This window comes from Hypoxylon trugodes (genome assembly GCF_022578975.1).
Source record: "Hypoxylon trugodes strain CBS 135444 unplaced genomic scaffold F4822scaffold_3, whole genome shotgun sequence".
NCBI lineage: Eukaryota > Fungi > Ascomycota > Sordariomycetes > Xylariales > Hypoxylaceae > Hypoxylon > Hypoxylon trugodes.
The window spans coordinates 1,326,940-1,354,501 of NW_026250018.1; the positions used below are offsets into that span (position 1 = coordinate 1,326,940).

At 47.1% G+C, this 27,562-nt stretch overlaps 10 protein-coding genes across 10 annotated transcripts; 5 read left to right on the plus strand and 5 right to left on the minus strand.

The window, feature by feature from the left end:
* Positions 1–244: 244 nt before the first annotated feature.
* Positions 245–2,240, minus strand: F4822DRAFT_394736 (uncharacterized protein). Its single transcript, XM_051457382.1, has 6 exons — positions 1,671–2,240; positions 1,556–1,621; positions 1,454–1,500; positions 1,014–1,393; positions 871–960; positions 245–813 (listed from the first exon to the last, which is right to left on the minus strand). Exons 1-6 carry the CDS (start codon positions 1,807–1,809, stop codon positions 561–563), a joined length of 975 nt encoding a protein of 324 aa, XP_051316661.1. The 5' UTR covers positions 1,810–2,240; the 3' UTR covers positions 245–560.
* A 240-nt stretch (positions 2,241–2,480) lies between these two features.
* F4822DRAFT_394741 (uncharacterized protein) lies at positions 2,481–3,933 on the plus strand. The gene has a single exon (XM_051457383.1). The coding sequence runs from the start codon at positions 3,080–3,082 to the stop codon at positions 3,542–3,544; it is 465 nt and encodes a 154-aa protein (XP_051316662.1). The 5' UTR covers positions 2,481–3,079; the 3' UTR covers positions 3,545–3,933.
* A 1,770-nt stretch (positions 3,934–5,703) lies between these two features.
* Positions 5,704–6,686, plus strand: F4822DRAFT_436532 (cytochrome P450; the record flags this gene model as incomplete). Its single annotated transcript, XM_051462316.1, has 2 exons — positions 5,704–6,202; positions 6,262–6,686. The coding sequence occupies 2 exons, from the start codon at positions 5,704–5,706 to the stop codon at positions 6,684–6,686; spliced, it is 924 nt and encodes a 307-aa protein (XP_051316663.1).
* Positions 6,687–7,367: 681 nt separating this feature from the next.
* On the minus strand, positions 7,368–9,186 carry F4822DRAFT_436533 (tryptophanyl-tRNA synthetase; the record flags this gene model as incomplete). Its single annotated transcript, XM_051462317.1, has 7 exons — positions 7,368–7,670; positions 7,722–7,775; positions 7,827–8,256; positions 8,338–8,557; positions 8,616–8,665; positions 8,739–8,824; positions 8,881–9,186. The coding sequence occupies 7 exons, from the start codon at positions 9,184–9,186 to the stop codon at positions 7,368–7,370; spliced, it is 1,449 nt and encodes a 482-aa protein (XP_051316664.1).
* Positions 9,187–9,541: 355 nt separating this feature from the next.
* Positions 9,542–10,327, plus strand: F4822DRAFT_166029 (Sm-like ribonucleoprotein). Its single transcript, XM_051453212.1, has 3 exons — positions 9,542–9,769; positions 9,848–9,977; positions 10,035–10,327. Exons 1-3 carry the CDS (start codon positions 9,661–9,663, stop codon positions 10,141–10,143), a joined length of 348 nt encoding a protein of 115 aa, XP_051316665.1. The 5' UTR covers positions 9,542–9,660; the 3' UTR covers positions 10,144–10,327.
* A 533-nt stretch (positions 10,328–10,860) lies between these two features.
* On the minus strand, positions 10,861–12,314 carry F4822DRAFT_166035 (uncharacterized protein). The gene is made up of 6 exons (XM_051453213.1): positions 11,877–12,314; positions 11,746–11,827; positions 11,581–11,647; positions 11,375–11,506; positions 11,051–11,234; positions 10,861–10,981 (listed from the first exon to the last, which is right to left on the minus strand). The coding sequence occupies exons 3-6, from the start codon at positions 11,591–11,593 to the stop codon at positions 10,948–10,950; spliced, it is 363 nt and encodes a 120-aa protein (XP_051316666.1). The 5' UTR covers positions 11,594–11,647; positions 11,746–11,827; positions 11,877–12,314; the 3' UTR covers positions 10,861–10,947.
* Positions 12,315–13,237: 923 nt separating this feature from the next.
* On the minus strand, positions 13,238–15,776 carry F4822DRAFT_426740 (tRNA synthetases class I (C) catalytic domain-containing protein; the record flags this gene model as incomplete). The annotated part of the gene is made up of 3 exons (XM_051460617.1): positions 13,238–14,290; positions 14,346–15,488; positions 15,546–15,776. 3 exons carry the CDS (start codon positions 15,774–15,776, stop codon positions 13,238–13,240), a joined length of 2,427 nt encoding a protein of 808 aa, XP_051316667.1.
* Positions 15,777–16,269: 493 nt separating this feature from the next.
* Positions 16,270–18,510, plus strand: F4822DRAFT_394751 (tRNA methyltransferase complex GCD14 subunit). The gene has a single exon (XM_051457384.1). The coding sequence runs from the start codon at positions 16,405–16,407 to the stop codon at positions 17,926–17,928; it is 1,524 nt and encodes a 507-aa protein (XP_051316668.1). The 5' UTR covers positions 16,270–16,404; the 3' UTR covers positions 17,929–18,510.
* A 1,671-nt stretch (positions 18,511–20,181) lies between these two features.
* Positions 20,182–25,833, plus strand: F4822DRAFT_442135 (uncharacterized protein; the record flags this gene model as incomplete). Its single annotated transcript, XM_051462959.1, has 7 exons — positions 20,182–20,334; positions 20,381–20,421; positions 20,478–20,899; positions 20,983–21,330; positions 21,383–21,623; positions 21,720–21,770; positions 21,829–25,833. 7 exons carry the CDS (start codon positions 20,182–20,184, stop codon positions 25,565–25,567), a joined length of 4,995 nt encoding a protein of 1,664 aa, XP_051316669.1. The 3' UTR covers positions 25,568–25,833.
* A 23-nt stretch (positions 25,834–25,856) lies between these two features.
* On the minus strand, positions 25,857–27,440 carry F4822DRAFT_166193 (FAD/NAD(P)-binding domain-containing protein). The gene has a single exon (XM_051453216.1). It carries the CDS (start codon positions 27,312–27,314, stop codon positions 25,995–25,997), a length of 1,320 nt encoding a protein of 439 aa, XP_051316670.1. The 5' UTR covers positions 27,315–27,440; the 3' UTR covers positions 25,857–25,994.
* Positions 27,441–27,562: the final 122 nt, after the last annotated feature.

Sequence of the window (27,562 nt, forward strand, 5' to 3'; positions counted from 1 at the left end):
TCTCTGCAATGTCGCAGTCGTATAGAACCACGAGGATCTACAATTCAAGAGTTTAGAATACCATGATTTTTTTAGTAGAATATAGTGACCAACAACGTTGAAGACTGGCCCATGTAAAGAGCATTCCGATGGTGGGTTACTATATAGTGCATCAAATCAGACGCGATAGGAGTAGACACAGCGCTTAACTTGCTACTCTCGCTGGAGAGTGGGGTTAACAATCATCTAAATCTAATGCAAATTTCGTATATACATACCATGGATATACGAGAGGGGCGAAATTCTTATGGGACTTGAGTCGCTAGCTTTTCTGTTATGAGATGCCTCTTCGCGTTAAATTAAAGATCTTCAAAAATTTACCGCAAAGAAACTAATGCAACCATGCAAATAGACGACCCTATTTCTTCTCAGGTGCTTTTAACTAGTTTGTATTGCTTATGACGCTCATGAGGAAGCAGAATACATTCCATATGTTCCAGTACGCTTCCTATATTCGATGGGTATTTTCCAAGTTATAATACATGTTGCTAATTAATCATAAATATCGTAACAAAGGCCGCTTATCGGCCTTGAGGGGTCTCCATCCTGATGTAGGAGCTGGGGGTGGCCCGGTTGATGTGCTCATCACTGCCTTCCCAGGTGGTGCTGCGCGGAACTCTACCGGCCTTGTAACTGCTGCTCCCACCGCGGAATGAATATGAAGATGCGGAGCCCTGGCTCTTATCCGCTTTCGAACGCGAAACGTAACGACTCCAGAAAGTTTTGACCGCGGGGGCGCATCCTACTAGAATGGCCACTGCACCTTCAATAGTGCTAGGTTCAGAGGTTAGTATAATTATGGATTAATAATGAGTGACGGAAGAAACCCACAAACAGAAAACTGGCACGATAAATTGGGTACCATTTCCGTATAGAGCTTGCCACTTGTAGTACAGAGCAACCACTGAAGCAACAATACCCCTAGTAAATAACCGTCAGTTCTTATTCCTCGTAACAGCTTCCGGGCGACGTACAGAATACCGGAGAAGAATGTCAGACCCAGACCAATCTTCTTAGATAATTTGAGGTTGAGGCCAATAATAATAGGAATTGGCAGTGAGAACATAATTCCGTCAACAACCACCGAAACAAAGCCGGAGATCACACCGGTCAGTGTGTTTGAGTGGGCGCAAACTTGGTACGCGGGGAATGTGGCGTTACTGGGGTCGATAGGGCATCGCACGAGCGTGAAAATCAAGCCGGCGATATACACCATCGCGGAAATAAGTAGAGTCAACCATGATATGTACCGAAGCCAGCGGTGGATGCCGAAAAGTTTGAGATAGAGGAAAAGAATGGGCGCTTTCGAAAACCATAATGTAGCTTGGACCAAGATGATAATCACGACGGATAGCTACGGGGACATCTCGTTAGCATAGAAAGTTAGCAGCCAAGAAACATAGTTGGCATCTACCTTCTGAAGATATACCAAATCAATGGATTCAACAGGTCCCGTGAGTACTAATGCGATATTAGATTACTGCGCGAATGTTCAATAGCCATGCCAGTTCCTTACTCCGTGTGAGGACATCATTAACTGCAAATGTCGCGATCAAAAAGCACAACCCGACGATGGAAGTGTCTTGAGTACGTTAGTCAAATGTCGCACGGTTGTTGGGGAGAAAACGCACAGTCGTCGGTGGTCAGTTTGCCGTTCGTTGCGCTATAATTGGTAAAGCACCGAGCGCTAACAAGCGCTGTGGCTAAGACAATTAATGTGATGCCAACGCCCTCGGCCGCCTGTATCGTAATCGGCGTCGACGACGACATGATTAACTAGAAACCCGAGCGATACTGACAACACTCTCTTCCGACGAGTAGAAGTAATGAATGAACAAGTCAGACGCTAAGGAAATCTGCGAAAATGGCCGGAGGAAGATTAATGTTTTCAAAGACTCTTGCTGACGGCATCAATAATGAGTCTAACTAGAATTATACAGGGGAGCCTATTATGGTGGGTGACATTGGCTGGGCGGTGAATCCAGCTTCGCTACCATACGATAGGATTGCTACAAAAAAACCCCTAAATACCTGACGATCCCCTACGAGAACATTTCGATGTAACTACATTCGACAGGTTTGACCATGCCTAGTCGAATATCATCCTTTGGCAGCATACCTCATCATTCCGAAGAGGGCAAAGACAGAGATGGTTTGATGGTATAAGAAATTAAGACCGTCAAATCTGAAGGAGGGCGAGTGCGAGGGCAGTGATGATCAATTAAGGCTTGCCATAGCATTGCCACTACACACTATACTGAAAGCCAATGCCCGATTTGCCTGCCGGCTGACTGCATAATCCTTCCATACTACTGCGTGTCATGTCATGTTAGGTAGGTTTTATTATTTGTCTAGGTAGTATCATTTATTTATATATTAATAATCATATCGATACATCATTTAACGATAGTATGTTTTATGTACCTCGGTCTACACTCGTAAATTCGTATTTCGAAGTGTTGGTAGGGATGAAATGCAAATGTTGGAACCGTTTGGAGAAGATTTGAATATTACTTTCCTTTTGGTAAAAACTTGGCATCGTTGGATGGGGATATCTGGATATCTCAACGCTGAAATCGTTATACCCAGGTCGCTCCATAGCCTTAACAAGCATGAAGAAAGGGATCTAACATGGCTTAAAAGAATTATATCCTCTTGCTTACTGTGATTCCATCCGGTATGGTTTAATACTATTTGAACCCCAAACTCCAAGTCCAACTCGGCACCGAAATTACCCAGGAGTGTAGGAGTATAGTATTACCAATCCTGCCTATTGTTAACATACAACTTTACCTTTTATTTTTATACAGACAACTCAACGTTTTTACTTCATTTAGGAACTTGGGTTTGATTGTCACTCTTATTTTCAAGGTGCGTATACTAGGTAATGTTCTCCCCGCTGTCGATACTAAGTCCCTGTCATTTCCAGTCAAGACAAGGTCCACTCAATCAGCCAAATCGAGACTGTGATTCTAGATCCGACGTCATTTCATAAGCCACGATCTCCACAGACCAATACAACAAAATCACTCGATTCGCCATGGCTGATCTCCGAGCGGTCTTACAGAAAACCATCGACGCATTCGTAGAGAACAACACACTTGCTGTGAAGAAGAAGGACTCTTCGCTATTCTCGGCCGTCTTGGCAGACGACTGCGTTCGAATTTATCGACCTCGTTCATTTGTTGAGCGGTACCCGCAGTTCTTCAAAGCTCAAATCACAAATGCCGACTACGAAGCTCAGATGAAGATCGAGCTACAAACCATGCAAGACGTATCGCAGAAAATCACTAGGACTGTAATTGATACAACCGAGCGTAGGGCTGTGATATGGAGCGAACAGACTATTACCACCCCCAGTGGAGCCCAGAACCAGGTCGAATTGCTGTGGGACCTGAGTTTCACGGAAGATGGAACCCGAGTCACTCAAATCCAGGAATTTGTGGATACATTCGAGGCGACCAAGTTGCTGGAGCAAATGCTAAGCAAGGCGGGTGTGAAATAATTGGGAGGGTTGATCATGTCATGAGTGGCTTTTTTTTTTTCTTATTACCAACCACCTAAGCTGCTCCCTCATTCCTGTGTGGTCTTGAATGGTCTCTAATTTACGAGAACTTCTTGGGGTGGTATTGAAGGTCCTGTATGTCGTAAAACCATGTGATTCTGGGCTTCATGGACCCCACGTATTGCGTTGCTGACTTATCGAAGTTGTAATTCATGGGTGCCATGTTCTCTCGTCTTAATAATAAGGTAGTAGACGAAAAAACGACCTTCATGCGTACCATGTGCTAACTGTCCAGTGCAATAAATTTTATTGTAACGCAAAACTCCTCATCGGATCCGAACCCGAAGAGCGGAAAGGTTCCTTTACCCTGACAATTCTGAAAAATGAAATATCAGATTCAATGTAACTTGCTTATGATTTTATATGGAGAGATACATGCATGTGACCCCCTAACGACCCCACACGCAGCCACACGTAAGCACTCGTACTCTACGTTGTACAAGTCAGGTGACAAATAATTATAAGCCAATCAAAAGACCACGCTTATTTTGTCAACCAATCAAAATCCTCCGGTGACCTACTCTGGGCATAGTCAAGGGTACTCCAACCAGGGTCTCGCATTTAACCCCGTCAGCCGCAATGATACCCAAAGTCTTCCACATTCTATCCAATAACAACAATCTTATACACTTACATCTTACGACTAGCCAGAGACCGGTTAGATTTATAAGCGCTTCTATAAATCCTTGTATCTTGGAGACTTTCGACGACGTTTCATTCGATAACTTATACATTCTGATTTCAGAAGGGCCGACAATCCTAGATTGGCTTCCGCTCTCACTGCCGGCAAAGAAGCCTGCCTGATGCAGCCCAAAATGTATCATCGACGGAAATGGATCATCAAGATATACCTTAAACAAGAAGTCCATCGCCTATCTTGTGCCCCATGTCCAATTAGTCGACATCGATTCTCCGCATAGATGCAGAATTCCAAGTTGGGGGCTAATTGACATCAGGGTACTCGGAGGCTTTTCCTTTTTCTCTTCATCCCCTTTTTTATTCCCTAGATAGGTGATATTCAATGCTACGTGGTGACGGTAACCCGGGAGTCAGGTGACATCGGTGCCTAGGCAATGCCATGCAGGAAGCTGTTATGGGAGCTCAAGCTTCGAAATGATGTCCGCATAATTTAGGTACCCGAAAGTTCGAACGACCTTTGTGATTTCCAACACAAAGCCCACGATTCGTTGACTTCTTTCCAGACTCTCGGGTCTTTGATAGTTCATGAGTAGTTACCTTAATACCTAAGACTATCAATCAAGATGTCGTTACAGAGTACCGGGGGCTTCTTAACTCGACTCGTTGAGCTCACACGCTCCGCGAGTATCGAACAGATCGCGGGAGCAGTAATAGTTACACTATTGCTCTTCTCGGTTGTATCTAGAAGAAAGGACACCAATATCGCCAATGTTCCAGTATACGGAGCGAAATCCAGCTTAGAGCCCAAATTAGTACTGCAGTCGAGATTCGTGACCGGGGCACAAGACATAATCTCAGGTGGATACAAGAAGGTATCTACTTTCGAACAACTAGATGATTGAACGACGTTTCAGTTCAGTGCTAAGAATTGTAGTTTAAAGATATTCCCTTCCTACTTCGTCGCTTCGATACGGACTATAACATCCTCCCGATCAAGTATCTTGATGAACTACGCCTTATACCCCCCTCGATTCTGAGTGGGAAGATTGCTACGAGCCATGTAGGCCCCATACTCCCCAGGACAGATGTGCCAGAGCTTTATAAAAGCTAATACGATACAGAATATGCTCTACGAATGGACCGATCTACACTTCTTAGAACGGTCCGATCTCCATGCCCATGTTCTCAGACGCGAGTTAGCGCCAAGACTATCCAAATACCTAGAAGCCGCCGCAGAGGAAGTCGACTATGGCTGGAATATTGATGTGCCCCAAACTGATGGTGAGTAGTCATACAATTGGCTTTTTACCGTATCTTCTGGCTAACCGGCCCTAGACTGGGTAGAGGTTGATATTCAAGCGATCACGCGCATGCTGGTTGCCCGTATGTCGGCGAAAATCTTTCTAGGGGAGCCGGCATGTCGCGATCCAGAGTGGATCAAGATCTGTATCGACTTCACGATGGATGCATTCATCACTGCCTTCGTCCTAAGAATGTTCCCTACGTGGATGCGATCCGTGATCGCGCCATTCCTGCCCGCTAGGTATCGACTGAAGAATCATCGCGCAAAAGCCGAACAAGTCTTAGCTGCTAAGATAGCAAAGCACCAAGAAGCTCGACGAAGAAAGGAGAGGGGTGAGCCGGTCGAAGAGGAAGACACACTCATGGACTGGATGTTGGACAATGGCAATGAACAGGAGACCGACCTTGCTGAGATGTCAAACCGCCAACTGGCTATGACACTTGCAAGTGTCCACACTACATCTACGAACACCGCATCCTTCCTATTCGAACTCTGCGCTCACCCTGAGTTCTTCCCCGTGCTACGGGAAGAAATTGAAGAAGTTGCCAAGGAAGCAGGAAAAGACGCCAAGGTCGACATCAGACGATGGCACCCTCAGTTAGAGAAGATGGATTCGTTTCTAGTGGAGTGCTTCAGAGTTCATCCCCCAATTCTACGTAAGCGAACCCCATCTCCCTGATTCCAATTGGAAATACCGTTCTAACAGCAGTCCCAGTGAGCCCGCAGAGAGTAGCGCTACAGGATTACACGTTGAGGGATGGCACATTCTTACCTAAGGGATGCAGAATCGCATTCGCCAACGGAGAGCACCAAATGGACCCCGCTATCACCCCCAACCCAGAAGTATTCGATCCTATGCGTGCCTACCGCAAGCGACACTCCGATCCGGATCAATACGACAGGAACCAAGCAGTACTTACTGATGTAAACAACAACCTAACATTCGGATACGGCAACCAAGCCTGCCCAGGAAGATTCCTCGGAGTCGCCGAGGTGAAGTTGCTAGTTGCCCGATTTATCACCGAATTCGACTTTAAGTACCCCGAAGGCAAAACGGTGCCGAGGACCTTGTCTGCAGATGAGAATGTGTTCTTCGAGCCTAGCGCGACTCTACTAATGAGGAAGAGGAAAGTCGATTAATTGTTCACTATTTCTTAGTCACTACACGTTGGGCCTCGGGATCTCTTAGAAGACTAGAAGATTGTATACCAGTTTCCCAACGTGTATGATATATCCGGTTGTTGGTTGCTGGGCATGATGGGGTATTTCGAAGGCGGGGGACTCGGTGTTAGGATTTTACATACCCTCCTTCTATTATACATACATACTTGGCGGGGGATTCAATGATAATTATTCCCTGCACCAACAGTCTCTTATAGATGGTAGAAGTCTAACAATAGGACCTCGGCGCTTATCACGACAATAGGGTGCTCGTAAAACCGGCTTTAGCTAGCCACCGCTAGGACCATTCCCAGCAGATAGTCAGAAATGGAATTGCGGGCCGCACTCCGAATAGACTGAGGCCGCTTTACTTAGCCACGGCATTTCCTGCATTTTAAAGAGTCGCTCGGTTGAGAATTCCAATAATCCGCAATACAAGTAAATAGATTGCTAGAAGATGTTAGTGATGGCATTAAAGGTAATGCTATTGTGAATGGAATACCTAGCTCGACAACGTAAGGAGGGTAAATCTCCCGCAATCACAGCGGTTAGGCCTCAAACCAAACAGTTATAGAGAATACCAAGTTCATATACCAGGGTCACGGTAGTGAAAGACGCCCTGTGTAATCCTTCAATATTTATTTCTCGTCGTGGACGGAGTCACGAAGCTGTCTTAGCTGCCTCCTTCTCTGCGGCCTTGGCGGCTTTCTTAGCAGCTATCTGTTTTTCCTTTTCTATCTTCTTCAGCTGGTTCTTGGTCAACTTGCCATCCCCACCTTCACCCTCAGGCTTGGTCGATGACGCTTCTACTACAGGAACAATTCTCTGCACCTTAGAGTTTCCTCCCCACTTCAATGGTCGCGCCGACATGTACAGCTTGACTGTCTCTTCCGTTGCCTTTGCTCTCCTCTCCTGGAACGCCGCGACGTACTCCTGGAGGTACTTTATGCATATTGCCTTGAGCTGGAATGGTAGTTAGCGACCCAACTCTTCTAGCTAATTAGGTATACGTACTTCTCCAGTGAGCAATTTACCTTCCCGGTAGTCTTGTCCGATTTTCGCCAATTCCTATGACTAAGTTAGTACTAGTAGCGCAAATGAGTCAATTCAATAACGTACCTCATCGTCTTCCATAAAGAACTGTAAGTATTGGTATGAGACATCTACGTCGGGATTTCCACCCTTCTCTCTTTGCTCCTCTGCGCTTACTTGGCCGCCAGAGAAGGCGTACTTGTTGACCTTATCTTTAATCTGTTTGGGGGTATCTTTCATGAAAATGGCGGAAGAATCAATACTGGCAGACATCTTGGAACCAGGACCTTGGAGTGCGTCGAGGAAGCGGGAGTGAATTAAGGAGGGTTTAGCATATCGCAGCTTAGCAGCGCAGTCTCGTGTCAAGCGGAAGTAAGGATCTTGATCAATGGCACAGGGGATTAGGCACGGGATAGCGGCCGTCTTCTTCTCATCTTCACCAAAGATGTGCGGGAATGTAGTTGCAAATGCGGTGGCACCCTGTATGCTGGTGAAGTGAATCTTGCCAATATTTGAGCTATGTAAGTGTTAGTTTATAGCCATCACGTGCCAACGAACAGGTCGCAAATGTCCAAGAAAGAGGAGGATGGAGATTCACCTTTCGTCGAAGCCAAAAGTAGCCTTTGCAGTGTTGTATGTGACGAGTTTCGCGAATCGAGTGACATTTCGGTAGAACGCTCCACCCATGAACTCATAGTCGGAGAAGATGAATGTCTTATTAGGATCGAAGCCTATAGCAATGATATCCTGACAATTCGTTCGCGAATAACCTATTACTTCTTCGACGGTTCTCTTTTCGGAGAAGAGGAACTTCTCATCTATTTATCGCTGTGGTCAGCCAAGACCCCCCAAGTAGGGGGATAGCAAGATACGAACCGTCTGTAAGCATGATGACTAGGGGTACGTCAAAGACGTCTTGTAACCACCTAGATAAACGATCTTAGTTTCCCTGTCGACTGAGAACGATATATATATCATTAACCTGGGAAATAGACTAACTTGCAAAAGTCGAAGATCTGGGTGTGTCCGATGTGCATACTGTCACTGCTGGGACCACGTCCAGTATACAGGAAGAAGGGTTCGCCCTAAGAATTGCGATTTAGATATAGCACATATATAATTGACCATCTTAATTTAATACCTTCTCGTATCGATCTAGTATGATGCCGAGATCTCGTTCGCTGAAGACGATCTGCCGTCGCATGAATCGATGCGGTTTGTGGCCAGTCACTCGCTCGAATCGTTCCAGCATCTCATTGTCGATTAACTTGGTACCAAACTCCTCCACGAGCTTTTTGTAGTCGATCGCCTTCACCTTTCCATCTTCACCAACTTCACCCGACACATTCCAGGGGTCGACGGACTGCTTCGACGGCGCGGGAGCTGGAGCGTTTGGGTCGGCTGCGGGCGGGACCTCTTTGGCTGGGGCTTCGAGCTCTGATGCCATATTTGAGGTATAAAAGGTCGTTTCTTCGATTAAGAGTGTTGGGGAAAGGCTTAAGGCAATATTGGTTTTTCAATTGGGCTTTCGCAGAAAACCCAGCGTATTAAAAAGAAGATCGCGACGAAGGAAAAGATGACAGCGTCGCAAATCTCGAGTGAGTCAAATGGAGGGGCACTTTCCGTAGCTTTTTTGGAGGGGCAGGTACCTTTGTACCGAAGCATGTACCTCCGATCTTCCTGCCAAGAAGATTCAAAGTGGACGAAAGTGGATTCGGTGAAAGGGCAGGAAATATGGGTACATATCCGGCAACGCGGAATATCCATTTTCCGCCCAAAGCTCAGCTCTACAGTGCGTTTCAATCAATTTAGTTTACACCTGCTTGCTCACTGGTACCCGTCTGCTTGATCGCTTCATACTCGCTGCGATCCCAATTCCATAACTACCTACACTGGGCATCCTCTTATTTATGAAAACAAAATGACGTCAACAATCGGTATTCCAATTAAGCTCCTAAACGAGGCGCAAGGCCACATCGTCACGTTAGAGATCACCTCAGGCCAAACGTATCGCGGCAAGCTGCTAGAAGGTAGGTCGCGCTGATTTATTCTACATCCTCCCTTTCTATTTAGTATATATACGCTAATATATATATATATATGCGCAGCTGAGGACAACATGAATGTCCAGCTTAAAGACATCACAGTCACCGCGCGAGACGGACGAGTAAGCCACTTGGACCAAGTCTACATCCGCGGCAGCCACGTCCGATTTTTCATCGTACCCGACATGTTGAAGTATGCATTTCGCGAATTCGCATGGACCAGGAATTTTACTAACAACCATCGTACCAGGAATGCACCCATGTTCCGAAGTCGAAACGCTAGAGGTCGCGGTGTTGGTCTAGCCAGAGGACGAGCGACCGTTAGCAGGGCAAGGGCGAGTGGACGTGGAGGACGATGAGCGGGTTTCGATTAGGAGGTTATAATCTCGATATTTCCCGGCGTTTAAGGGGAGAATAAAACAAAAGCAGAAGTTTGGAAATGGCGTTCCGATCACCTCGCGACAAGTACGCATTACCAGAAGCTCCATATTGTGTTGCTGGAAAAGGAGAGCCAGAGAGTAGAGGATGTCCTCTAAGGTTCTGCTATGTTCGATTCTCAAGTAGGCGATCTACCGCTTCTTCATTTTCCAACTCCCTGCTGAACACTATACAGTCAGTGGAATCGTCTTTAGGGAAGTTACCGCGATAGTTTGGATCGATGAAAATCGACAAGATGTGGTAATCAGCCAGGTAGACAGGAGATAATGAAATCGCGGCAGCATGTCTCGCCTTATTAAAGCCAAAGCTCATATGCACATGTCTACTGACTTTTCGAGAGACTAGTGATGTTTCGAGATTCTTACGACATAAATTATATGCTCTAAGAAAACATGTATCAATGACCCACGCAAGCGCGAGCGCTGGGTACAGAATACAATGAGAACGGACCCGAAAAATGAACAAGAAGTGAATTTACAGATTCGAGCATCTACGAAAATCGTCCCCGACATAATCATGGTGAGGCAGTAGAATCCCTCGCATGAGGACATCTGGAGAAGGGCGCAAATTGTCACCCACTAGCCAGGCAAATCACGAAGTCATAGGCAATGGGTTTCAATTGGCTTTGTTTCATTTCATTTATATAGTCACCGCTACCAACTAGGTATCAACCCCTGGTTCCTGGCGCCCTGCACCCGCAACCCGAACATGTCGATATCTCAGATCTAGTAGTCGAGAGCGGGGTGTCGCTCAACGTTGCTAGTAAACCCATGCAGTTAGCATTTTACAGAATCATCATTGTGTAACCAAACTGAGGGGTATGCTTACGGGTCATATTCGTCTCGTCCACCGTACTGGCTGTTGTACAGCTCCTCGGCTTGCTTCTTAGCGTGGTGCTTTGCCTTCTCGCGGTCAATGTAGTCTAGACCCTTGGTCTCAAATAGCTTGTCGACCTCGGCGCCCGCAATGCCTGCTAGGACCTCCTTGGCGAAAGCGTGGTTTACTGTCTTGCCTAGAGGGAAGATATGAGTAAGCCAATTGCTACTATTGTACATGCTGGAATTGCTAGTGGTGTATATGGGCGTGTATGTGGATACAATGCGGAAATAGTCGTCATAGATAACATGTGGTAGGGTGTGGTAGTAAGCATACCTTCCTTGCGTTGTCGGTCCTCGAAAAGCTTCATGGCTTCAAAGGCAGCACCGCCGCCGATAAGCTCGTGGGAAATCTTTGACTCGTGAGGCTGACCATCGTATATCTCGTCACGTTGGCTCTTGGCGTCGTCTTTTGTTAAACTTGTTAGTATGTTGTACACCCGAAAGTAAGACTAGGTTCGTCTAAGTCTAAGACCAACATACCGAATCCGAACATGGTTGCTGATTTTGTTTTGGTGTTGATTTATTTGGTTGTGATAGATTGCGTTGTCTTGAGTATTCGTCTTTGGTTATTGTTGAAGTTGCTAAGTTGTTGAAATAGGAAGAAGAGGGGAGGAGAGAACACGTATTTAAATAGATGTCCCTTACCTACCTAGGTACGATAGAACTACGTTACTAGGTGCATATGCAGCCTTGGTGGTGGCTTCTTCCATCACAAGCTTTCAGTCTTCTTTGTCACCAACTTAGTTTAGCTACATTCATTAGGTACCTACACATACCTAGCTAGGTAGCCATGACATCGATTATGTGGATCTACGGCCGATGTTGAAACTTGTCGGCTAGGCCGGCACCCACTCGGAGACCCTCCACTTGCCTTGAAGCAGGGCACGTAATATCAAGCCGGACAAATAAAGTACAACTTCGTGTTTTTCCTGCGACGATTACCTAGGTACATGGATTATGCCGATGGTGTGAGGTGGAGTAGTACCTTGTTTTCTTTGCTATTTCCGCCATCTGATTTGTTCGTTACACATTAACTTCCAGACCCTGAATATGCTCAATGTCAGGGATCGTGAGACTTTCTTTACGAACCTCCTCATCCAGAACCCCTCATTTGAGACACCTAAGTTTGGTTTGCATGCGGTTAGGAAGTAACATCAAATGCCTAGTCCTGCAAATAGCCTCGTAGAACGTCAAAATGTGTTATGTAACTTTACATGACGAACCCTCTAAACACTCAATGAATCCTTAAACAGCTGAATATTAAATAAAAAGCTCTATATAGCTTGACACTCACCCCGCATCATAATACGAAAATTATCGCAGAGTCGAGCTGAATCGAATTATGCTTCCCCTTACCTTGATTGCACATGCTCACACCATCTGAAGTCATTGGACGCAGGATACATCCTGAAGTGGTCTAGTCTCATTAATGCTGTGGTCCTACTTCAAACAAGGTCGACGCGTCGTCGCCAATGTGAGGTAGCCCACAAGGTTACCAATAGTTTAGCAGAGAATCCCCCATCCAAGTTCTAAGAGCTAGAGCTTCGTCATTTAGACGCCATTGACATCACTCCCGTTTCGCCGTAGAATTTTATTGCCCACTGAAATATTCACAGCCACACTATATTTTAAGGGAGGGGTTTAGCGCTGGATCGAATGTTTTTTTTTTTAAGTCTGTTTACAAGTTAGAACACAATCATGGAAGGTAACGAAGTCGGAACTTGGAATTGCGTATGTAAGTAGTCTAGAAGAGCAGGGGCTGTGCCAAGCCGATATCCGGCTTGGCAAATGCTTAACCTGAACTGCTGGGTCGAGCTGGGTCAAGTAGCCAGGGCAGCCAGGGGCATTAAACGTGGGGGAGCTTCGAGGCGATTTCTTGGCCTATTGACCCATCTAAAGATCGTCAATCACCTACACGATGACACATACACGTGCAGATACTAATATGTGCCTACTTATATCCATGTTTAATCCGCTTTATAATCTTTTATGGCAAAAGAATAACATTTAAATGTCCAAATGTCGCTTTTCTCCTCGTCTAAATGAAACGTGATAGTCATAATAACACACCGCCTTTGCGAATTGGTATCTCTCCTGATGCACCCTGTATTCCCGGGTAGGAATCGTTACACGCGACCTACGCCGTGCTCCCTCCGAATTTGGCTTGGTATTCACCATGCGCCTTTTTCTGTCTATCCCAATCCTTCTTTAGCTTCTTCAGCTGACTCTTAGGTACTTCGCTGCCATCCTTCATCTTTATCGGCAACCCCTCAGCGTCCCACTTGCTATACCGCTCATCGCTTTTAAACATATCCTCTGGTGCAATTTTAGCCTTTGCCCACTTCTCCTCGTCGGCTTTCTCCTTTGCTAGCCTCTTTTCTTCCTTCTCGCGTGCTTTTCGTGCCTCGTTTTCTGCTTTTTCCTCTCTCGCCTTGATCAATTCAGCAGCAGGGACGAACTTGATCAAAGACGGTTGATCCGGTCGATCGTCCAAATAGACGCCAAGATTAGTTAGATCGAAATTCCGGACCCGATCGCTCAGGGCAAGAATTGATTGCTTTACTTCTGAGGATGCTGTTGGGGCTACTCGTCGGAGTTCATCACGTAGTTTAGAAACCGCTCGTAAGTACGGTAAAGCTAATTGTTCTGGATCTCTAACCCCGGTGTTGGCTAGAGAATCGAACTCCTGATCAGGGGATCGGGAGAAAAGATCGGTGAAAGTTTCGGACGAGGGGAGTTCGAGACCTTGCACCTCGGAATAGAAGGTGGTGTAGACCGCTTTATATGGTTGTACGGTCGTTGAGGGGTCAAGATTGGCTGCTGCAGCTGCAGAAGCCCAACCAAGACCATCATAAGGAGGGCTTGCATTCGCATCGAGTCCGAGAATGCCAACTATCTTGGTAATCCATCGCGCGATCGCTTCGACTGCCGGAAGGTCCATGTCGGATTTATGAGCGTTAATATGAACATTGGCTTTTCGAATTACTTCGGTTATCGATCGTAGGACTTGTGCTGTGTCAAATGAATTGGCGAATGCATCCTCCACTTCTTTCTTGGCTTGCTCCAAGTCGCCTCGCAGCCCCTCTTGAGGCTTGTCGTCACTAATTGAGAGTGTCTTGACATCCCCATTGACACCTGCTATTGTACCGGTGGCTTCAGCTAGGAGGGATTTGGTATTTGTGAAGAAATTCTAATATAATTAGCAACGAAAAGAGATATCGGGAGTAAATAGGCTGGCGGCTTACATTAACTGTAGTTTCCCAGTTATCGGCGTGGGTCCGCATATCGGGTGATATTTCGACGCCATCGTTCCATTTACCGAGTAGGAATACTATGCGCATTGATCGTGCTGTGTAGTTGGACGCCAAAGCATCCTTGATTGTCTGGAAGTTCTTTAGGGATTTGGACATCTTTGATCCAGAAATGGATAAGTGACCCATGTGAAGGAAATAGTTGACCCAGGTATGTTCATGGCCATGTTCGCAGAAGTAGGCCTCGCTCTGGGCCAATTCGTTGTCGTGATGAGGGAATGCAAGGTCGACACCACCGCTGTGTATATCCATTTGCGAACCTAAAACATCGGAAGCCATCACTGAGCACTCAATATGCCAGCCCGGCCGCCCATTGCCCCATTTGCTTGGCCAATACGGTTCGCCTGGCTTGGATTTCTTCCACAGCGCAAAGTCACCAGCACCCCTCTTTCCGCCAAGGCTTTTAGATAGTGACCCTTCTCCCTCCTCTTGCAGCGCCTTATCATTACGGCTATCAGGTCGAAGTCTCGCGTATGTATTTCCGCCCTTCTCGAATGCTGCGATATCGAAGTAAACAGATCCTTCGGCCTCGTACGCAAATCCCTTTTCGACAACCTTCTCGACAAACTTGGCGATTTGCGGAACATATTCGGTAACTCGCGTCACAGCATCGGGACGAAGCACGTTCAGAGCATCCATATCGTCTGTGAATTCGCCCTCCATAAATCGTGTCAGGTCGGTAAATATAGATTGGTCGCTGGTATCGATTGTTTCCTTGTATAGAGAATCTAAGTATGGCAAGAGGATCTCGTCGGCGCCCTTGAATACTTGGTTACCATTGATAGCAATCACTGCAGAGGTCATATTGCTTATATGCATCTTTAGCTTTGCTTCGGCATCCCCTGGTTTGCCTTCACTTATTAAAGAACCACCTGCCAGTACATGTCCGTAGGCAGCATCTCTTCGGGGTATGTAGTTGTTCACATCTAATTCGCCCTCTCCTTCGAGAAGTTGGGGGAGGTTATTCTTCGCGTAGGCTCGGAATGCAGCTTTTCCTAGCTCTAGGATCTCGGCGTCGGTATAAGTCTTTTGCTTTTCGAGGTCGAGCAATCGTTGTCTTCGGGCTTTTATTATGATCTAGCAATGTTATGAGTCATACTATACATTGTGGTAGGGAGTCACATGTTTACATACCTTATCGTCGACGTCTGTGAAGTTCATAACAAACTTGACATTGAAGCCATAGTAGTCCTTGAGGATACGGCGTATTATATCGGTCGAGACATAGTTACGTGCGTGGCCTAGATGGCTTTGGTCGTAGACAGTCGGGCCACAGGCGTACCAGGACACCTTGCCCTTCTCAATGGGAACGAAGGGAACTGGACCTCCCGGCTTCAAGGAGTTGTGGACTTTGATAGAGTCCATGGTGGGGTATGTCGCAAAACCTCTGCGCAATAGATATCGAGTTGTTTGAATATTTATGATAGTATGTCTGGTTATGCTGAAGGACAGGAATTTCATGAAGACTGAGATGATATCAAAAATACGAAGAGTTGGGGGGGGCAACGTGTCAATATTTATAAATAATAAGGCTCAGCTTTAAACGAAAAGAACATTTTATTTGAGTCACAGCGATCGGGGTAGAAACCAATGTCGCAATTGGAGTTGCACACCTAAATTAAGATTTGTACCTATAGAAGGTACCCTCACACTACTGAATCTTAGCAGTAATCTCGTGGTTACCTTAAGTTTCGGGCATCTAGGTTCCGATATTTAGGTGCCTACCCCTCCTAAGTTCGCACCATGAGTGACATTATTGGCGCTATCGATAACTAAATGCCCCGCCATCTAAGGTCAAGGTTAAGATTTTGGACAGGGTCCTGTCAGCTCGGAGGTTATTTTTTTTTCCCTTCACCCCAAAAGAATCTCTAAATTTCAATTCTAGCTTCAATAGAATCAATTTGTTTATTCGCAAATGCTTTGGCAATTATTGACTTAAAACATGTGGTAAGCTTTCAATGAAGTGCAATTATACCCTCGATCAAAAGTCAAAATGTCAACAATTTCCCCGTTTCTCGACCCTGGCCCGAAAACGACACCAAATACGCTGGCATTAGCCCACCTATCCCGCGACTGCATTGAACCAATATACCTGAACGAAACCTCGGGAGCCAACGATGGATATGCTGAAGGAGCAGTATTAAACACGCGGTTCGGATCATTCCCGCATTCGACCCTACTCCACAAACCTTGGGGCTCGCAGATACGCGCTTCGGTCGTAGATACTGGTAGTAGAGGGCGAAAGCGCAAACTTGGTGATGGCGCAAATGGCGAAGTACTAGAAAATGAAGTGGGGGACACTGGCGCAGGTGTTGCAATACCCAAAGACCTCAAAACAGCATCGAGCGGCTTCATCCACATATTACCACCTACTCCCGAGTTATGGACGACGAGTTTACCACATCGAACCCAAGTAGTATATACACCCGACTATAGCTACATTCTCCACCGCATTCGTGCACGACCCGGTATGAAAATAATCGAGGCTGGTGCTGGAAGCGGTAGTTTTACACACGCAGCCATTAGGGCAGTTTATAACGGCTATCCTCGGGATACACACGATACCAAAGGAAAAGTACTCAGTTTCGAATTCAACGAAGACCGATATCAGAAAATGCGAAAGGAAATTGAGGACCATTGCCTAGATAAGCTCGTTCAAATTACCCACCGCGATGTCTACAACGATGGCTTTCTCGTCGACGGTGAAAGTCCCGAAGCCGAATGCGTTTTTCTAGATTTACCAGCGCCGTGGAAAGCCCTTCCCCACTTATCGAGACGGAAGCCAACAGCGACTCAAGTTTCAAGTAGTGGGCTAGAGAGTCTTAGTGACGACAGTTCCGAATGGAAGTCTCCTCTTCGCGCAGATCGAACTGCCTATATTTGTACCTTCTCTCCTTGCATTGAGCAAGTTACCAAGACAGTCGATGTTATGCGTCGGCTGGGATGGATGGAAATTGAGATGGTCGAAGTCGCACATAAGAGGATTAATGTGATGCGCGAGCGGGTAGGCTTAAACATACCTACAGGGGAGCGAGGCGCGACACAGACAGCAGCAAATGTTGCCGAGGCCATCACGAAGCTAAAAGAGATAGAATCTCGATTCAAGATCTCTCAGGGCCAACAATTGGATGATGATGATGTTGATATGAACGATGATAGCAAGCCAATCAATGGTCGCGCAAAAACCACTTCACATGTCAATGAAGTCGAAGACGCACCCTCTGTTAAGCCTTGGATGGCCGGAAGGCTAATTCATCGAACGGAACCCGAATTGAAGACGCATACATCTTATCTGGTATTTGCTTTACTACCGCAAGAGTGGACAGAAGCTCAAGAAGCGGCAGCTTTCGAAAAGTGGCCATGCGGAATGGAAAGTAAAGTTATCGGTAGTTTAGACAAGGAAGCACGAAAAAAGGAGAAACGGGAAATGCTGATAGGAAAGAAGAGGAAGAAGGAAGCCCAAAGTAAGTCTGGGGGCGACCGGCCTCCTTCACCGAAAAAAGGCAAAGCCTCCTAGCTGGAAAATTCGAAATAGACATATGATACCCAGACCTTCTTGGTCATTCAATCGAGCAATTGAAGACGCGTCGCCATTCTAGACACCTCAAGAGCCAACATCCACCGAAAAATAACCCCATCATAATTCGCCAGGATGAGGCAGGCATCTATCGCACTCCTATGACAACCGACTACAAAATTCGAATATGCTCCGCGACGTTGAATTGATTGAAATGGCGCTCACGCAATATTCGTAAGAAATGGCAATGATAACTTTACGACCTGCTGCATTCCTAGAATGGATTGCATAGATGGTCTACCAGGTGAGGCGAATCGAATGTTGAAAACCCAATCAAGAGCTTGAAACAGTCATAGCAAGTTGTGATGGCTTGGCAGTTGATGCTTTCGACTTTTTATTTATTTTAAAGAACCCGTTTCACCAACCAGCTTGATCGACAGCATGGCCACGTTTGGTAGAGACCTACGAAACGACCAATGAAGCACGAATCAACAATTACGTCTTGAACGTTAAAAATGACTCAAGTCGATAATAATAATAATAATAATAATAATTGATTTATAGAATTCAGGGAATCGCTACCATTTAAGCTTATTATAAGTCTAATTGCACCTTCACCTTATTAGCAGGTAAAACCCTTCGTTAGCCCATTTCGAGAACTTAATGCAGCGCTATGATGAATTGACAGAACAGAATAGAATAGTATTCTGGCACATTACACATTGTTCTAGATTCATAATAGGGGTAGGGGTTAGCCGAATAGATTTACGCATTTGCGCATCAGCGAAGATCAAAGAAGGAAAGAAGAAAAGGGAGCGACGGCGCCAGTTGAAGATCAGAAGATCAAAACCAAAAGTCAAACCAGAAGCATCATGCATATCATGGTTTGGTAGAAGTAGAGAAGGTGCTAAGATGCCAATAATTATTAGGTAATGGGTTGTTTTAATGAGGCTAAACGCTGTTTCATTAGCGATCCGCTGTCAAGGTTTAAGGAGCCGCCCGGCACATGGCTGAACCCCTGTATCGGGGCAACTTTACTATATCGGGCGATGCTTCTTTTTAAAGAAGGAACGAGGCCGTGTCTTGGTAGGTGCAATATCGAATGCCCAGAAATCCAGGCACTAAGGACCCATCCATTTCAAACTTCTTCACCTCCCAAACCGGGTTGAACCTAAATCACGAATAGCACATCGTCAAAATAGGGGGCAACCAGCCTACCTTTCTGGTGTGATTATGGATTCCATTCACAAATATGGGGGAGCAAATCGAAGCGCTCGGCCCGACGACGTGACGTGTCTGCCATTGCTTTGACAGCCTCTAATATCTATCTACTATTCGACATCCCCGTTGAAGACATGGAGAGGCTAGTCGAGCGAGGCACTATTGTGGTACAGATATTGCAGATCTTAAATCAGATCCTGTCCCCATAGATTCCCAATTGATGTCGAATTATCTCCGGCAGGTTACCCATGACGAAGCACATAATTTTTCTATGATTGCTGGATATAACGTATGTCGGTATCGCCGAATTGCCTTCAAGATCTAACAGCAATGCAATGGAAACTCTCACAAATCTCGCTGGATATCGAAAGCTCAAGGTACCAAAGGGAGGATAGCCCAATGCCCCTAAAAGTACCGCGATGAGGTTTGAATGAAGCTTCTAGTTCAACCTTTTCCAAACCCCATACCTGAATGGTCCCAGGCAGAGTTTGTGAATACCTCCAGCTGGAGAACGCCAAGCTTTTGCCCTGGTAACATTGGCATATCCTCAATTTGCGCGATAGCTACGTCTATCTTGGCATGTTTCGCTTGGAAATGGATCTTGTTCAATGCCAACATCCTCTCATTGGACAATGACTGTCCTTAGAGGATAGGATTACGCGTCGCACAAAGATGATCCTCGACCATCTAGCGTTCAGTACAGGCATCGCGGCTGCGGATGCAACTGACATTACCAGGTTACTATCAGAATATTAGCTTGTACCTGCGGGCTGGGCCAGAAAAGGTCTCCACCAATGTGAAAGCTTCGATCTTGTAAAGACGGCGGGTAGGTATTTTATCAATCTTCGGTGAATCTTCTAAGATATTTACACTTCACACTTAATGCTCTTTTCCTTTACAAATTAGGATAGATCATTCTCTTTTCAATCTGCCCTGGTGGTGCTTTCACTTCTGCCCTGGCGGCCCTATTATTCAGATTTAGTCCCGCTTAAGATACCCCTTAGATCCGACGATAATACTAAGTTAATAACCATGTCCGAACGATCGTGTCCAGTCTCCGGCTCCGTTGGAGGAAAGTGCCCAGCCGGTCATACTGGTTCAACGAGGAGTAACAGCCAGATGGGCCCTCGAGGCTGCGCATTTTCGGGCTACGGCCAACCAGGAGATATTCATGCAGCATTTGACGTATGTGGGACAGTCGATTTTACCAGCGAAATACTAATAGAAATAGATTCCACGAGGTGTTGATGCCGAAGAATGGCTCCGAATGAGGTATGACTTCGTTGAAACATAGACTAACAATCATCAACTAAACCAGTCATATTTAGAGAACGCAAATCAATAAATCAGTTGCTATACAACGAAATTCCGACGGTCCAGGAAATTGACGCAGCAAAGACTCAAGCAGAAATCGATGCCTTCAATGCCCATGAAGCAGATTTACTAGCCGTGGCGTTAGGAGCGCCAGCCAGACAAGTTATGCTAAGAGCGGAGGAAATCGGCCCTAAGACTGGCTGGCTTGATGGTTATCTCAGTTCAGAACACGGCTTTTGCCCTCCGGATTATGAAGAAGCTCATGGCGCCTTATTAAAAACTCTCGGCCGGATATGGTCTGATCTTTGCGAACGAATGCCAGGTTGCTGCGCGAGAGGACGTGTACTTGAGTCTGTTGCAGCGCTGCCTCTCGTGGAAGGCACAAAAGATGTGATCCCGGATCAAGCGTTATGGGCGGCGTTAGTAGCGCTGGGGAGTAAGTTATCCCATATTCTCTAAGTCTAATCATTTTCTCTGCCAACTGCCCTTGGCAGGGCAATTGCTAACATAAAATCCTAGTGCTGTGTTCCATTTACCGCTTCAATTCCAAATATGACGGTAGTGATGGAATCACATCTGCGAAGATTAAGATCAAGAAACCTAACGTACCTATGGGCGATGACCTCGGAGAGGAATTAGTCGGCATTCCCCGATGTATAGCGTTACCGTATTACCAGATCTCACGACGCATGGGCCGCACACTTCCGCATCTCACATTCCCCGACCAGTCTTCTTACAACATCAAAATCAGAGATCCCACCTCAACCTATCCCTATGTTGCGCGTTTCGACAACATAGATCTTCGATGGCCTATGTTCGGCGAGAAAGCCGAAATAGCTTTCCTTAAGGGCTGCGCCGACACCTCAGGTAGGGTTCCTCTCAAGTCACTGCATGTTCAACTGATAGCTGACTTCTGTAGCATCCTTTCAGCATGGGCCCGACGCAATTGCTGCGTGTCAAGAACACGTTATGAACAAGAATGCCGAAGGACTTCTTCGCGAGATGATCCGACTAAAAGAAATCCTGGAGCGCATGCCTAACGCATTTCATTCGATCAATGTGAACCCCAATTCAGGCGACAACTATGTGCCGGTTCACCAGTGGGTTCGTTGGGCCAAATTTTCTGCTCCATTGTCAAGAAGATGTCCAGCTTCTTCGGGGTATGTACTACTAGAAGTTCGCTTCTGCGACATTTAAAAACGGACTACTTAGTATCTTGAATGTCTTTGCAGAATAAATATTAACGTACTCGATAGGCTCCAATTTCCCCCCTACTTGGTGATGGACGCATTTCTAGGCCGAAAAAAGTGAGTTTAGATATAAAGCGGGGGGCGCGATGGGGACACCCTGACTAACGTTTGATAGATACACATCCTTTCTCGGAGCGGAAGGTGTGCATTTGAGGGCATGGTTACCTTCCAACCTTCGAGCGTTCATCGCAGCAATCGAGTACCATTACCGCATTCCCGAATTCGTCAAACAATCAGGTGACCCACGACTCATGGGTGTCTTGGACGGCATCATCGAAGCATATACGGGTGAACGAGGCTTCATGGGCACGCATCGGTATAAGGTTTTCGGTATCCTCGAGATCGCCGCGAAGGCAGGCCGCACGGAAACCAACGGTCTTTCTGGTGCTGCTGATGCGGGCCGTCCGTGGGAAGAAACTCATAAGCAATTCTCGGATGCTATGAAGGAGCGTCTCGAGCCATATCGTGGCAACCTTCCCGTTGAGCCAAACCAAATGAGAGGCACTTTCGAAGAATGCCGTTATGTCACAAGGGTACTTAATCGATCAAATGTCGACGCCGACCCAACCCGATCGATCGCTCTCGTTACTTTGGATATCCAGGATACGGGAATCACATTTATGCCTGGCGATCGTCTCGCCATCATGCCTCTGAACAGCTGGGAAGAATGCGCTAAGGTTGCTGCTGCATTGGGTCTCGAAACCCATCTGGACCATCCGATTGAAGTCACTGGTACTTGGTCTCGCTTCGAGCAACACCTAACATCGGTGAGAAGGGCGATAGTTGCAAAGAAGTTGACAGTAACCGACATTCTACGTCGAGGTCACTTGGCACCTATCACCAAAGAGCTTGCTCTGAAAGTACATGGCTTACTTGCTGCTTCGTCAAATACTGTCCTGCAAGTCCTGGCCACCGACGAATGGCCAGTTCGAGGCTCGCTAGGCGATTTATTGCAGGACGCACTTATGGATACACCAGCCCATATCTGGGATAAGGCATTCACCCTAGGCAATCTCTCTTGGCTGGTGGATCTCGTCTCCATTGAAGTGCCTCGCACCTACTCAATCGCCAGTTATACTGATGAGCTTCTCCCTAGTACCGTTGACTTGGCAATCTCTCGTGCTGAGTACAAACTCTGCTCAACATTCTCTAAGCATGAGGATACAACTCGCGCTGGTGTTGCGAGTGGGTTCTTCAATCCCCATCCACCATCAGACGACATGGTGTCTGATGACGAGATCCTCGTTGGTGTTTCTCGACCTTTAGCTTTCCAACTTCCCTTAGACGGGATGGCTCCCTGTGCATTTTTCGCTGGTGGTAGTGGTATTGCACCATTCCGTAGCTTCTGGCAGTATCGGTTGACCACCAGCGGCTTGTCCGGGGGTAAAAATCATTTGTATCTCGGAGTCCAGTCGCGCGAGAAGTTCTGCTTCGAAGACGAATTGAGGGAGTACATCAACGCGGATTTCATGGAGGTTCATGTGGCTTTCTCTAGGGATTCTCGTGGTCTAGCATACGACCCGCAATCGCGTGACCTAGTTGAAAAGCATATCCCTCCACGCTACATTGATACCCTCATCGTTGAGCAGGGCGCCACTGTCTCCGAGCTTGTTATGTCAAAGAAACAGGGTGGCCTTGGTGGCTACCTCTATGTGTGTGGCTCTGTAGCTGTCTTCGACTCCGTGATGAATGGGATTCGCAAGGCAATTTACACTCATTGCACGGCGACCATGGAAAACGTCGATCTCATCGTCAACAAAGCTTTTGCCGAGCGGAGGTTTATGCTTGACGTTTTCATGACCCCCAAGCCCCTCCCTTGTAACCTCCCAACCATTCCATTATCACGACTTGCTCAACACACGGGTCATAGACCCGGTTCACGAATGTGGATTGGAGTCCACGGAAATGTGTACGACGTTACAGACTTTTGTCCCATGCATCCCGGAGGCACCCAGATTATCAAGTCGAATGCCGGTGTGGACTGCACGAAGTCATTTGATAATCTAGCACATACCAACAACCCCGAGGTTGCCAGTCTTCTCACAAAGTATTTCGTTGGGCATCTTACGCCAAAGCCCGACTACCAAGGAGGTGAAGAGGAGATTTCTACCCTTTACGACCTCTGGGCTTCATACCTGCGCACCACAGTCGAGACACTAGTAGCACACCAAGTCGAAATGCACGAAATCCAAGGAGCATCACTGAAGACATCTTCAGCCCATGATCGTATCGGAACCATGAATATATGGCTTCATGAGGACCTCCCCAGTACCATCGCCATCCGCACCTTTTACGGTTACCAGAGCAGGTTACTTCAAAAGGGTTTCCCTGCTATTTTCGGTGCGAAGCTACAGGAGCTTGTGCTCAAGCTATCCTTCTCTATAGCCAATTCGGGTGGTGCGAACATTCAGCTTCCTGATGTGCTGGGTGCGGTAGCTCGCGCAAATACAAGTTCTGATGCTGTCAGCTGTACCAACGAGATAGCTCTTGTTGGTCAGTTCATTACTGGTGGCGAGGGTGATCTTCGGTTTCAAGAACGTGGTGTCTTCGCCTATGCTGCTAAGAGTGTGGAATTAGATATCGAGTTGCTCGAGGATCTTCGTCAAGAGATTGGTACTGGTATGGATGCATTCGACAGTATCGCTACCAGTTTCGGCTCGCCCGACAGGATACAGGACCCGGATGCCGATGCCAACCGTCTCACGGTGCTCTCCACATTCCTTCTTCAAATTCTTGAGCGCATCTCCCGTCGGTTAGGAATCTTTTACGCCCAGCTTGCTCAATGCTCGGTGTATAGGCCCGAACTTGAGCGCAACCCCGCCAGAACAAGGTGGGCCCTTGTACGACGATGTATCCGTGATGGAAGCTTGTTTGTGATGGCGCATAAAACCGCCGCGGACGTTCTCACGGCGGGTCAGCAATCGTCTTACTACATGTCCCGTGCCAACCCCAACCAGAATGTCGATTTTGACAATGTTATATCGCAAGTTCGGGCGACTCTTGGCTCGGCACAAACTGATCTGCAAATCAATGTACCACAGCAGCCAATCACTCTAAATGCTGTGCACCAAGCGAGAGGAAGAAGTATGGGAGATGCCAGCGCCGTTGCTACAGGGGAGAATGCAATGGCGCTGAAGGCTATGAACAGCTTTGTGGAGAAGAATAATAAAGCAATCAGGAGACTCAGCAAGATGCCTCCCATGCCGATGAATTTCGAGGACTTGCAGAGATCAGTGATGCATAACGGCTTACACACGCCACCAGCAGAAGCACACGAAGCAATGATGGCCATGGGTCTCGGCATGAAAGGACAAGAAATGGCCGGGCTTTCCGCCAGACTCCCAACACCCCCATCTAGTCGCGGATCAAGCCGTTCCCCATCGCAGGTCCGTCAGCCATCAAGCGGCATGTCATCATCAGCAGAGATGCTTTTAAGCAAGCTCAACCAATCCCGTTCGCGACAGAACTCGCTCCACAGCCGCCACAATTCGTCAGCAGGTCATCACTACCAACCGCAGTACCAACATCCCCCACCATCAGCGTCAGCACAGTACGCCCCACATTATCCCGTCATTGGCGGTCTTCCTACACCACCTATGAGCGTAGCAGGTCAGCCCAAGGACAATATGCATATTGCACTAAGCTCTATGATGGCGCAATTAAATACGCGCCGACCGCGTAGCGATATGTCGGCTCCTGGTTCTGTAAACCGGGTAAGGTCTGCATCCAGATCAAGCGCGGGGAGCGTAGCAGGGCACGGACACGGACATATGTCTGTCCAATCGACAAATTCGTTACGTGCCTTCAAACTCCGGGGAATGCTAGAAGGCGAGAGATTTGCACCGCCATCCTAAAGATTGAGGAGCGGTAATGGGGACTAGAGTTTATCGGCGGACGAGGGATTAGGACTAAATATCTGACTAGCCTCAGGGCTCATTTATTTGCTTTCATTTTGAAACAAAAAGGGGTTTACTTTATATGTATATGTATGTATATGCTGGTCATTGCGAAGTCCATTCTTTTTTTAAATATATTTGGTAGAGTAGAATTTTATTCCCCGGGGTGATAGAAAAAATGAGAATATCCGGCGTGCCATTGCAGCGTCGCTAAGAATAGAATTGTTGATTTATTTTACTGCACCTCCGTAAATTGGTCCGCCTAAGTACAGTGGTTAACGCCCCTAATTACAGCATATTGCCTTTCTATCCCCTGTAAATCTAGAAGTGTACATATCCAAATTCACAAAACCTGCCTGCTATACCATATTCTATACCCAAACCTCTAATTCTTCAACCCTCCATCAGTCACCCCGTTTACCCTGTCCATACCATCCACCACCCCATTACCCGTCTCCAACTTCACAAACACATCCAGTGCCCTATCATTCTGCCCCCCAACATCAAACTCATTCGTAAACGCCGCCATCTCGCCGAAAAATTTCTTCATGCGAACGGGGTCCTCATGCATACCATCTTCAGCATACGCATACACGCGACCGAATCTCCGCGCGAGATCCACAACAGCTTGACTACGGCCCCGACGCGCTTCATCAAACGCTCTTAATGCGGAGGGTATTTGTTCGGGTCGTTCCACATGCGCGAAAAGGTAATCGAGTACGGCAGCGTCTTCAAGAGCTTGCGCAGCGCCGTTACCTGCAAACGGTAGGGAGGCATGTGCGGCGTCACCGAACATAGCGACGTGCCCTCGCGCATAGTATGGCGCGTGGTCGTGATCGGCAGCCGTCCATGAAGCGCTTGTATCCCGCGCTACCATGCGTACGATTTGTTGCGCTTCTTCGCTGTAATCGGCGTAGAGCGCTGGGTCGAGGGGTGGGGCTTGTCCGTCTTTTGCTGAGAAAACGGCTCCGCGTACCGCTACACCGGCACTTAGGCGAGTGTTCTTGTTCAGTGGTATGCAGTTGATGTGTCCCCGAGGACCTAATAGGATGGGTACGCTGGTGGTCCATTTAGGATTTATTTGCTTCTTCGCTTCTTCGGTCGGTACCATGGTACGGTAGATCTGCCAACCGTCGTGATTTTTTGGCGACGTCGCTGGATGATCCGCTCCGAGAAGATAGCTTCGTGTCATGCTGTGAACTCCATCCGCGCCCAAGAGACAGTCCACCGCGGCTTCGGTCCCGTCCTGAAACGTCAAGCCGACCCTGTGTCTACCGGAGAGCTGTTCGTTAATACCAACGAGTCTCTTACCGAAACTGATACAATCCCTCGGGATCAACGCGAGGAATCCATCTAGAAGGTCAGCTCGGCTAACTGTCTTCCTCCCCTTTGCCCTACCCAGTTCCGCTACTAGTTGGCCCATATGTGGTCCCTGGGCTAGGATTACTTCAGTAGCCATCTCTTGATTCTCATCGCCCATTGTCAACGCCTTGTCAAAGTATGCTTGTCTCACTTCGGGACCAGTAAGTGCCATAGCCTTTATGGCGTTAAGATGGAGCGCCAGACCCGCGCCGACATCTTTGTAAGCCGGTACCGCCTCGTAAACATGCACATCGATATGAGGTTTCTTAGCTAACCCTGCTGCGAGAGCAAGCCCAGCGATACCACCGCCTGCGATCGCGATTTTTATACGATTGTCGCTCATCTTCGAAACATACTTACAGAGGTGAAGTTCACATAGCAATCATACCTACCTGCTTATAGAATTGAGAGGTCATACTCGACCTGTAGCAATTTTGACTTTAAGGGGTTGTCCGGAATACGTAATAACACGCGTCAGAATTCGAATCCTATAACCAGACCGAGCTATTAACCTAGGATCTTCAAACAAATACAAACCATATAAACGGGCGTGCGACCCTCTATCTAAAGAGGTCGTTGCGTACAGAGTCC

What these genes read in the sequence shown, in the direction of transcription:
- F4822DRAFT_166193 (XM_051453216.1), bottom strand. Translation starts at nt 27,314, where the DNA reads ATGAGCGACAATCGTATAAAAATCGCGATCGCAGGCGGTGGTATCGCT.
- F4822DRAFT_166029 (XM_051453212.1), top strand. Translation starts at nt 9,661, where the DNA reads ATGACGTCAACAATCGGTATTCCAATTAAGCTCCTAAACGAGGCGCAA. An exon ending in TCGCGGCAAGCTGCTAGAAG is followed by an intron (nt 9,770 to 9,847) that starts GTAGGTCGCGCT and finishes ATATATGCGCAG; the next exon opens with CTGAGGACAACATGAATGTC. An exon ending in ATCGTACCCGACATGTTGAA is followed by an intron (nt 9,978 to 10,034) that starts GTATGCATTTCG and finishes CCATCGTACCAG; the next exon opens with GAATGCACCCATGTTCCGAA.
- F4822DRAFT_394736 (XM_051457382.1), bottom strand. Translation starts at nt 1,809, where the DNA reads ATGTCGTCGTCGACGCCGATTACGATACAGGCGGCCGAGGGCGTTGGC. An exon ending in CAAACTGACCACCGACGACT is followed by an intron (nt 1,622 to 1,670) that starts GTGCGTTTTCTC and finishes AACGTACTCAAG; the next exon opens with ACACTTCCATCGTCGGGTTG. An exon ending in ACATTCTTCTCCGGTATTCT is followed by an intron (nt 961 to 1,013) that starts GTACGTCGCCCG and finishes GTTATTTACTAG; the next exon opens with GGGTATTGTTGCTTCAGTGG.
- F4822DRAFT_394741 (XM_051457383.1), top strand. Translation starts at nt 3,080, where the DNA reads ATGGCTGATCTCCGAGCGGTCTTACAGAAAACCATCGACGCATTCGTA.
- F4822DRAFT_394751 (XM_051457384.1), top strand. Translation starts at nt 16,405, where the DNA reads ATGTCAACAATTTCCCCGTTTCTCGACCCTGGCCCGAAAACGACACCA.
- F4822DRAFT_166035 (XM_051453213.1), bottom strand. An exon ending in GGACCGACAACGCAAGGAAG is followed by an intron (nt 11,235 to 11,374) that starts GTATGCTTACTA and finishes TCTTCCCTCTAG; the next exon opens with GCAAGACAGTAAACCACGCT. An exon ending in GGACGAGACGAATATGACCC is followed by an intron (nt 10,982 to 11,050) that starts GTAAGCATACCC and finishes TGGGTTTACTAG; the next exon opens with CAACGTTGAGCGACACCCCG.